The sequence below is a fragment of the Cicer arietinum genome, chromosome 4, assembly GCF_000331145.2.
Source record: "Cicer arietinum cultivar CDC Frontier isolate Library 1 chromosome 4, Cicar.CDCFrontier_v2.0, whole genome shotgun sequence".
NCBI classification, from domain to species: domain Eukaryota; kingdom Viridiplantae; phylum Streptophyta; class Magnoliopsida; order Fabales; family Fabaceae; genus Cicer; species Cicer arietinum.
Genome location: NC_021163.2, coordinates 7,216,993 through 7,228,618, shown reverse-complemented (window position 1 = coordinate 7,228,618; position 11,626 = coordinate 7,216,993). Strand labels below are relative to the sequence as shown.

The 11,626-nt window shown below is 25.7% G+C and overlaps 2 protein-coding genes across 2 annotated transcripts in view; both read right to left on the bottom strand.

The window, feature by feature from the left end:
- LOC101508443 (probable protein disulfide-isomerase A6) overlaps positions 1-161 on the bottom strand; it is a 5,064-nt gene extending 4,903 nt beyond the window's left edge. The window contains exon 1 of the mRNA XM_004495861.4: positions 6-161. Within this exon, the coding sequence (XP_004495918.1) occupies positions 6-74 (69 nt within the window). The 5' untranslated portion in view covers positions 75-161. The remainder of the gene's footprint in view (positions 1-5) is intronic.
- A 4,634-nt stretch (positions 162-4,795) lies between these two features.
- LOC101508124 (uncharacterized) lies at positions 4,796-11,626 on the bottom strand. The gene is made up of 4 exons (XM_027333380.2): positions 11,388-11,626; positions 11,130-11,291; positions 10,639-10,768; positions 4,796-5,851 (listed from the first exon to the last, which is right to left on the bottom strand). The coding sequence occupies exons 2-4, from the start codon at positions 11,260-11,262 to the stop codon at positions 4,975-4,977; spliced, it is 1,140 nt and encodes a 379-aa protein (XP_027189181.1). The 5' UTR covers positions 11,263-11,291; positions 11,388-11,626; the 3' UTR covers positions 4,796-4,974.

Genomic DNA, 11,626 nt, shown 5'->3' with positions numbered 1-11,626 from the left:
AGGGAAAGAAGAGCAAACGCAAACGCGAACGCTGCCAACGCTATACTCCTGCTCCAGATCTGATACTTGTCCATTTTCTTCTCTTTCTTTCGGTTTCGACTCAAATGCTATAGCACGTGACTGATTATATAGTAATAGGAGGAAAACTACCCAGTTTTTCAATTCTATTTTTATTGCTTCTCTTTTCAACAAAGTATTCGCCCTTGCTTCACTCCTAATGACGCTTCTTTCTTGACGTGGCATGCCGTAAGAGGTTCACACACCCTATGTCTGCATAATGCCAATGCCACGTCGTATCCTATTTTTTAAGTTCTTTTTTCAATGCAAAATAAGAAGTTAATTATTTCTATAAGTCCAAGTTAAAAAGTTTTCTTAATTTCCATCAACAAACAAAATAAGTTTTCTTAAGTTTTAGTGTGTGCTAGTGTTTCCGTTAATTTGTGTACTTTAACTGATTCACCTATCTAATTTAAGAAACAAAAAATTCCTATATTGTTCATTTACGAAAATTAATTGTGTGCGTTCTTTTTACTAAAAATTTATTGTGTTTTTTTTCTTCTATTGTTGTTGTATGTATAACAACTCTCGTAACTCATCGTAATGCGATTTTGAATAAACTGTTTTATCTTTAAACTAACACTTTTGTATCAATTTAGACACTAAATTATTAAAATCAAGTAAAAGATTCTTAAATTATTTTTTATGGTTCCTCAGTAAATTTGTATCTATTAGTTAATTGTTAATAGTTCATAAATTATAAAAATATTTTAAAATAACTCATAAATTATCATAAAAAAACAATAATTTAATCTCTTAAAGTGCAAATTTATTGTTGTTGTTGTCAAACACCTCAAAGTTCAATGAAGTCATCAAATTCTAATATTTTTTTATAAATTTTGTATAGATTCTGATTTTGAATCTATTTTGCAATGAATTATGGTATATCTTATTGATTTTCTTGTTTTTTCTGTTTATGTTTATTGAATTGATGAATTATGATTTACTAAATTTTGTTTTTCTTTTAATAAATACTGGTTTAATGAAATTTAATTTTACTCTTTACTGTTTATTGGTTTTTCTGGTTTAATAGTTTTTATTTATTTATTTATTTCTAGTTTACTAGTATATTGTTTGTTTTCATGTTTTCAACTATTTTTTTTTTTGAATATTATTACTTTTGTTTGGAATCTAAATGTTAAATTCATTTTTAATATTTAATCATTATTAATCAAAAGTTATAAATCCTAATGAATCAAAAGATACAAATACACCTCAAATATAAACGTAAAAATCATTAACTAACTACCATATATTCAACATGATAATTTATAATAAGTGTAAGTAATCAATTCAAATAATATTGTTTTATCTTTAAGATGAGTCGGGGATTAGAGAAAATAAGAAATGCAATGTTTAATAATAAAATAAAACTAAATCTTGAAATATTAAATTGTTATTTTTTATGATATATAGTTTATGGATTATTTTGAAGTATCTTGATACTTTAAGGATTACTTACAACCACTTAACTTATACAATTACCGAATTAAACAAACTTGTTTGATGGATAAATAATTTAGGAGCTTTTTAATTGATTTTAATAGTTTATGAATTAAATTGGTGAGAGAATGTTAATTTTAAGAATAAATCAATTATATATAGAAAAACATGGTGTTTAAAGTCAAAAATACGAAAGTCCTAAACAAACGGGAAAAAAGAAAATTGTAACTAGAACAATTTGCAATTTGGTTTCTTCTTGGTAAATAACATGGAAGGATGAACTCATACTTTAGACCCGTCGAGATAAAATTTTTTTTTTATTGTATTTGACGTATATAGCATTCCTAATTTTACATTTTTTTATTAGATTTGAAATGTTTAGTAGAAATATGATATTCAATGAAAAAGTATGAATTCGTATTTTTCGTGAATTTGTGTTGGAGATTTTTTCAAATATTAATAAAATATTTCTTTTTTGTGAATTTAAGTCTTTCTTATAGTTTAGAGTTTACTGAATTTTTCATAATTTTTGGGGTTTGATAAAGTGTTTTTTATGGGTTTGTATTTGTTATTTTCTCATTGATCTCATTTGTTGGGGATTGGAGTTCTAAATTTAGATTTGAATGTGAAAAATATGGATTTAATGTTGTTTTATTTCTTATGTTAAAGTTTTGTTGTTTTTTATAGGTTGGAGTTCAAAGAACAATAAATCGATGGAAGATAAAGAGGAGGAAAAGGAGTATATAAAAATCGTAAGTTTGAATTTTGTATTAGTGATTTAGACATCGTAATCACACATCTAAATTGATATATAATTTCAACTTAATATATCTATTTTAACTAACGAAAACCTAACAAAATTATACTTAATGAAACAAAATAAAATGAAGTTTAATTAAAGGATTAAAACGAAACCTGATGATATAATAAGGGACCAAATCGATAATTTAGCCAAATATTTATATAGCCAAAAGGATAATGCACTCTCTGATACACTGTAAATACTATATTGTATTACCTTTTATGATTGAGAAATATACATTCTCTCTCTTATAATACCAATAATTATAAAGGTAGTTATGAAAAAATAACAAAGATTTTTGACAAAATTAATGCTACAGCCATTTTACTTAAAACTCTTGAATTATTTAAATTAAGATTGATCATGAGTTTGATTGGGTGAAAGTGTTTTTTTTTTTTAATATAAAATATTGTTGCAATGTGTGTATTTAATGATTAATTTATGAGAACCTCCAAGAATCTCAAGATCAACTGTTTATTAGAAGCAAAACCAAGAGACATCAAAAGAACGTGGTATGAAATACTGTTGGGCTTGAAACTTGATCGAGGGGATAATGAAGACAATTGTTTCTAGATAGGAGTCTTCATAGTTATGTAATAAACTTGTTCAACTTAGATTTTATAGGTTTTAGTTGTTTCATTTTGTAATTGTGACAATTTAATTCTCTTTAGACACATAATGTGAAAGTTGACCACATAGGTTAGATTTTAGTAATTTAGATGGTGTGTTAAGCAATTAGTATACACACACATGAAAGCAGATAATTATACACAATCGTAAGAAGATTTTGATGATAATTAAGTTACAAGTTTTCATACTTGTTTCATGTAGAAAATATCCTCTTTAAGGTTTTTGGTTGAATCAATAGTTTTTTAAATATTGACTGACAAACACTTTTGTTATATATTTTATATAAGGGTGACAATTATTTATATCTATATTTATTTTATAGTATTCTAGTCCGTCTATCATAACTTTTTCAATTTCTCATTTTTTTTTTTTTTTGTATTCTTAGAAATTAGCTTGGAAATTTAAATTCAATCTTAGAAATATTCTTTAATCTTAAAACTTCACTTTAGGTTCAGATGAGTTGATATCATTGAACAATAATCATATGATGGTTGATCTCAATTTTTCAGTGTCTTTCATCAAATTATCTTTAGATTCACTTATTGACATTCTATTTTTTTCCCCAATGCTTCTCGAATTTGTTCCTCATAAATCTTATGCTTATATCATCTACTGCTGTTGCGCCTTGATTACAAGAATTATTGCAGATTGTGACCGAAATTTGGATTGCAGATTGCTCGAGTGCTTCTACAAATCCATCACTACATGCTTTGATCTACAATTGTTGTCAATGATTTCGTCATTACATTCACTTATCTTGCTGAATTTATCACTTCAATCTTCCTTTTGATCTGAAATACCGAGTTATCAAAACTCCATCAAAGTTGCAAAGGTGCTTCTTGATCTCTCCTCTAGTTAATTTCGTTGTTGATTCTTGCCGCTAATTGTTGTTACGATTATGATTTTCACTCAATTTTGTGCACAATTCTTCCACTACATTGAATTTGATGCACTTTTTAAGTGAAATTCAAATTGTAGTGCTGCTCATACTTTTCCAAAAATTCACAACATTCATCTCGTCTTCTTCACCAGAGGAGTTTTTGATCTAAAAAGTGTGTAGATAACTTATTTTTATGTTTCTCAAAAAATACAAAGAAATTTAAAAACCTAATAACATAGAAAAATATGAATAATTTGTTGATTAAAAAAAGAGAGAAGCCGGAGTGCAAATAGCATACTTGCAGGGGTGTATTGGTAAAAGGCGCTACTACTATACATATTTCTTAGTCTTTGAATGTTTTTTTTAGAGTTTTTGAACCTCATGTGCATTGGTTTTCAGAAAGAATACACTTGGAAATTTTAAAACAAACCAAGTATAGTGGAATAAAATAAAATGAAATAGAGCAAAATGAATATTTTATGATGGAATAAATAAATTTTCCATTCCATAATTTTAAAAATAGATGAAATGGAATAAATTATAATTTTTTTATTTTATTTTTATCTTTGTTTAAAAAACTATATTAGAATTAAAACATATTATCTTTTATTAAACATCTATAACTTCTATTTTACTTTCTTCCCCCTTGCAATTTTCACTTATTAATAACAAATATATACATAAACAATAACAAAGTCAAATGCATTAAAAGGTCCAACTCAACACTCCCACCCAAAAATCAACAAAATAATGGTGGTATGGAATGGAATGTTAAAAATCCAAACGATGGAATATAGTATACCACTCAATTCCATTCACTCAATTGTATTCATCGATCCAAACAAAGTCTTTTGAATGTGTGTTTTTTTCATTGTTAGTTTTTAATGTTTGTCTTTAAAATTTCATTGGTTTTGTCTTAGAGTAAAATGTGATTAAACTAAAATCATACGATGAAACTATATAATGGTTAAAAATTAATCCAATCCAAAAAAATCGCAACTCATTTTATTATTTTGTATTCACAGACTAAAATTCATTTATTCTACAATGGCAAATTTTTCAAAAAGCTACACTAAATCAACACTAATAATGTAAAAAAGAGACTACACACTAAAAACCCATACAACTCAAAGAAAACAAACACATTAGTTTCATCCATGTTTCAAGAGAGAAACCAAGCAATCAAATCATTTTGCTTCTGAGGATCAATTTCTCCCAACATATCATCACTTTCCCAATCATCATCTTCACATAACCAATTCAAAAGATTTTCTTCATGCCCCCTATTAGTACCACTACTACTACTACTACTATTATTATCAAAATCAAATTCCATCACACTCTCCCAATCCCACTTATCATCCAAATCCAAATTCATAGAAGACCATTCCCCACTTTGATTGACACTACCACTCTCTAAAGTGTCCTCGCGTGAAACAATTTTATTAAGACACATAACACCATCATTATTTGTTGTTATTTCATTTTCATCATCAACACCAACACCAACACCCACCACAACACAATTACTATTGCTATTTTCTCTCTCTTCACTTAAATTTAAAACAGACCCACATGCTTCCAGCAAGCAGTTTTTACTATTTTCCATTGTCATCATGTCATCATGACCCAAACGCAACACCTCACTGTCTTCATTAATGCCATCTAATAATTCACTCAGTCCTAAAATGTCGTCACACATTAATTCGTACGACGTTGTTTCTTCCTCCTCTTCATGTGTTCTTTTAACTTCCACGTCATCAATTAATTTTTTCGTATCATTTTCAGTGTCTAGTGACGGAGTACGCGATGGAATTGAAACTTCGTGTTCAATTGTAGTAATTTGTTTGCTACTTTTGTTTTTCTTCATTGCCCAACGACTTGTTCTACCACGTTTCCGTTTAGGAGGAGGAATATCAACTATTCTTGGCTCTGTTTCTTTGGAGAAACTGTAAATTTTTCTACTGAGGTGAGAATTCCAATAGTTTTTTATTTCATTGTCGGTTCTTCCTGGCAAGTGGCTAGCTATCATGGACCACCTGAGAAATTTGACAAACTCCATTAACTTCAATTTCTCAAATTTATTCCTTCCACTAGATACACGCTATATTCGTTACATTAATTTATTTGTCCCCTTTTCAATTATGTCAAACTAGTTTATAGAGTGCTCTCTTCGATATTCTTAGGTAGAAGTAATTAATTTTATCTTTTTTATTAAAAAATAGTTATACTTAATTTTTTAAAGAGATATAAGAATTATTTCGTGAATATTCATACATGAATTAGTTAAGGGGTGAAGTGATAAAAAATGTTTACATAATTAAAAAATTCAGTTTAATAATATTAATATTTGTAAAGTTTAGAGATAAAATTTAAAAAGTTAGACTTGTTTACTTTCAAAATAGAATTGTATTTTTCAGGTGATTTATGAATTCATATTAATATAACTGACCAGAAAAGTTATGCATTTCTTAAACTAAAATAAAATATTTGTTCATCTATTAATTTTTGTGATAATTTGTTTATCTATTTAATAGGAAAAATAATAGCACCGAGCATAACATTTAATGTGTCACCAAACTTTTGTAAAGGTGGGCATTATTATAATAATGTTTTGGGGTGCCGACATGGCAAAAGATCCAGATATTTTTGTTTGATATTCCTTCATTCTTAAATCTTAAGGAGGCACCAATTTGATTGTGACATTTCATAAATATATTTTATAACTATTTTATCTTTTCCTTGTAAAAATTGTTTTTATAATATTTCTCACGTTCCATGAGGCACACCAGAGATGAAATCCGAATTTTTCTACCAAACAATTGGTCAAGAAAAACTTGTTTAAAAAGTGCATTTTGTAACAGATGCAAGAAAATCTTTATCAAGGTAGTTCATTCTAAGTCCTAAAAATAGAGCAAAATGATTTTTTTTAGTCTAAAATATTCTTTTCACTTTATAGCTGAACAAAATGGGCCTTTCGTTTTTATGGAAAACCAGATCAGGTAATTCAAGCTTCAGCCAAAAAATTAATAAAATATAATCAATAATTATTAAACTTTAAATTAAAATTTAATTTTTCTCAAACAATTCATCTTTGTACTAAAGTTTGTTAATCAGTTTAACTAAATCTTTTCATCGTATGTATTAATGCGTTGCCAACAATAATATCATCATTTGTTTTGTTTTTTATTATAATTTTTCAATACAAAATATATATATTTTTATTTTAAAGGTCATGTTATAATCTTAAAAATTGAACTTATAATAAAAAAACAATCTTAAAAGAATTATCTTTTATTTAAATTGTAAAAAACTTAAAAATAACATCAAAAATTCAAATTTCTTAATTTATATATAAATAATATCATTAACATCAAAAGGATCCAAAAACTCAAACCATTTTAAAGGTCTTTATGCAAATATCCCTAAACCCTAATATTCTTAAAAGAGAACAAAAAACAATTGAGCCATATATTGACCTTGCTGCAAGGACCCATGGCCAGTCCTAGGGCGGAATAATTAATAACACAAGTGATTGATGTACCATATTTATCACTTTGCGTACGTCAATAATTTCTGTTGGCTTTTATAAGGACTTCAGAAAGAAAAATAGGCAGCAAGAATATCAATTAATACTAACAAGTATCATAAGGCTTCTTGTTGAAGAAAAAATTAAGTGAAAAATACTAATTTTTATAATTTTAAAATATCAAATACATAATTTATATGATTTTATTTTACAATTTAATTCTTAACAAGTATTATCACATTTATGCCCTCAAAGCGTTCATTAGTATTATCATTTGTTATTAAAATAAATATTATATTGTTTTCTATCTTTGTAAAGAAACGCAACAATATTTCATTAAAAATCATTCTTACGATATTTTTATAGGTACAAGATATTGTATTAATCATTAAAATTAAAATCAATGGAATTATAAAATTATCATTAAGATGGAAAATTCTTAATCACATTGGTCTTCCTAATTTTAATCTTTTTGGGTACATAATCAAGTTTAATTTTACTAGATTAAATCAGCTATTCATTATTAAAAAAAAACAGCTATTCACTCAAAATTAAAAATACACATTGTGGATTTTCACTCATTCAAAGTTATATATGCGCCATAAAATATTTAATTTTTAATTAATTATAAATATAAAATATACACAGAAAAATATTTTAATTAGAAGCTTAGGTTACGAAAATCTAAAAAAAATATGACTTCGTTTATTTTAATATTTCTTCGTTCTCATATGAAGTGTCTTAAAATCCATTTTAAATTGAAAGTGTTATTTAGTTTTCTTTCATTAATTAATAGTATACCTTTAGGAATACTTTAGAAAATAAAATAAAAAATAAAAAATTTGAATTCAAACCACGAATGTCTTTACATCAAATAACCAGCTAAGTTAAATTAAATTAAATTATAAAAAAAAGTCTAATTTTGGAATACATTTAATTTAATATTAGAAGGAGTGAGCACAGTAATAGATGTTGCAAAGCGATGGAAAAATAGTACATACTATATAGTACAACTGTAGAGAAGAACCGTTCAGACACACATAAATACAAAAAATCTAGAAGGAAAAAGAAATAAAATCACCTTTCCCCTCACTATCCGACAGGCCATCACTTCTCCAACCGTCAATTGTTCAATATGTCCAAGAAAGTTGGAAAAGAAAACAAAATGAAGGCGAGTTAAGAGTTTCTTTTTATTAATATTAATAGGTTAGGAGGTGCTGCGGTCGTCCTATGACACTTTCATATGTGATCTATTATACACTGTTCACTCCAACTGAAATATAAATAAAAATTAATAATTTAAAAATTGAATTGAGCTACCTTTTTATATCACTTTTTTATCAATTACTTATTTTTCATTTCTTTATTTATCTTTGTTTTATTTTGTTTTTATACTTGTGCTAATTAAATGACACATTAATATAAAATATTTAATAAATAGATTAAGTTTCATAAGAGTATCTTGAGTTTTAAAAAGATTATAGTTGTAGTACAAAAGTAACATCTTAAAACAACTAAAGATTAAGGAATGGATTTAGTGATGTTTAAAATTTATTTGAAAATCTAACGATGATAAATGATGTTTTTTTAAATACAAGTTAATAATTATTTTAATTTTTAAGACAATGATTCGATCCATATAAATTTAATAAATTAAAAAAGATGAAGGTAGTATTTAAAACTCAATTTATTTAATGATATTAATAAATTTATATTTGTAAGAAATATCTTTGATTGTTATTATAATTGTGAATTGCTTTCAGACATTGGTCAACAGTAAACCTATCAACAAGTTCACTGTTGAATTTTGTTATTAATTTTAAGTAACAATGAGGCATATTTAAAAAGTAAATTATAATTTTAATTCATAAAAGTATAAGACAATGTTATTTTAATTTATGACTTAATATTAAATTTAAATTAGTTCTTAAATTTTTTTAAATAATAACTACAAAATACAATTTATTACCATAAAGTATTTAAATAGTTAATACAAGGTTTAACATTAGAGAGTTAACTAACTAATATTTTAATAATTTAAAGAGTGATTTGAATTTTTTATTTAGTTATGAACCAAAATAACTGTATTAATATTTTGAGAGACTAAAATGGTAGATTAAGAATTGACATTATTGTGTTTGATTAATATTTTGTTTTTTTATATGGGTTTCAATCAGAGAAAATTGACAACACAGATTATTATTATTAGTTATTAAAAGTCAATGACCAATAAACGACAAATATTTTCTGGGATTATAAACTTACGCAATATTTCTATTTACGGAGGGTAGGATATTTTTTGGAGGTGGAAGTGACCACGGTCACTCCCAAATTGCAAATTGTATCATTATATATATATATATATATATATATTAGAATAATAAAGTGAAATGATTATATTTATATCACGTAATTATATATAAATTATTATCAAAATTAAATGAAAAGTCATTGATTTTTTTAAGTAATTTGTGTTATTTAAATAATTTTTAATTATAAATTAAATTTTGATCATATAGATGGTCAAAATTAAAATAAAAAATCATTTTTTTAGTAATTAAATGTCACTTAAATAACTTTTAATTGTGATCATTTATATTTGTTTTATAATTATAAAAATAAAAAAAATTTAAACGAGGAAAAATGATAAAATAGTTAAATAAATAATAAATTTAGAATTATTATTTTTCTATTTTTATACAATGATAAATACTATCAGAAATTCATATAGACAAATGTGTGATATTGAATTTAATTATGAAATATAATATCCAATTTAAACAAATTAATATTTTATCAGTTAAACTAAGAATTAATAATAATTTGGAATCGTGTTTATATATATTCATATATATTCTAACTCGCGTTGATTTACTCTCTTTAATCTTATTTATATTGACTATACAAATGTGCCTATCTTAATCAAAATTTGAATTAAAGATGTTAATTTTTGATGAATTATTTTTATTTATAAATAAAGTTGGATGAAGAATTTTAAACAGGAAAATATGAATAACTATTACACACATTAATCAAGAAATAGTCTTAATTACGTGAAGACAAAGATTGTAGTTATGCGGTCTCCATCTACATTATTATGAACAAAGACATATGCTGAAGTTACGTGGGCAACCATGAGACTAAATAAAAAGGGTTAGTTTTAAGTTTTTTTCCCATCTATTTATATTTAATATTACTCATGTTATTTTTATAAAAGACAATCAATTTCTTTTATTGATTTATCAGTTTCTTATAAAAAGATACAAATGTAATTTTCAATATCCCACCAACACTAACCTGTTGCCATAAGAAGAGTGCATCTTCACAATAGTGTCTTCCTCCTCAGAAGAAAAGTTCCCTCTTTTTATGTCAGCTCTCAAATAATTAATCCATCTTAGTCTGCAACTCTTCCCACACCTTAATAATCCTTCAATCCCCATATGAAATGCCATTAAAAAAGTTTATTAATATAACACAATTATTTCTTCAACAATGTTACCTTTGTCTATAAAAAACAAAATATAATTAAAAAAAAGAAGTTTAACCTCAAGTTATAATAAAAATATCAAACTACAACCATAAAATTGTTTCCAAATAAGTGATTCAATGATTTCACTAGAGAAATCAAAATGCAGGAGGTTTAAGTTGAAGTATCTCTTATATTTTTTTAAATAAAAAAATGTATATTAACTATTAATATTTGTTTATAAAAAAAAAAATTGTCTCCTCAATAAATACCGTAATAATAATTTTTAAATAATATTAATTAGCATCAATTAACAAGCTACCTGCATTTTTAGGCAATGACCTCCAAGAACCTTCTCCATTGGCCTGAATATATTTAGACAAAATCTCATCTTCTTCAACCGTCCATCTTCCCCTTTTCAACCCAACTTTGTCACAACAAGGAGCTCTTCCCATGGTGTACGACGTTTTTGTCCACTATAATGCTGAATAAAAAAATGTTACACAAGAAAAGCAAAAAAAATAAAAAATCTAACTTAACACATAAAATAAAATGGGTATAGATAGTAGATACCTATTACCTAGTAACGTTTGAGAATGAGACTAGACATTGAGCTGGAGAAAAGCTAATGCACGTTTCTATGTTGTCGTATGTTCTGCATCTTGCAAAAGTGACCGGTTGGTGGTTTTAGCATTGTGAAAAGTGTTAGAGAGCAGTTGAAGTGATTTATAGAGCTGAAAAAGGATGCAATATGTTCGTGGGCCCCATTGATTTAGACATATCTGTGGTCATAGATTGTGCCACGTTGGCTTTTTAACA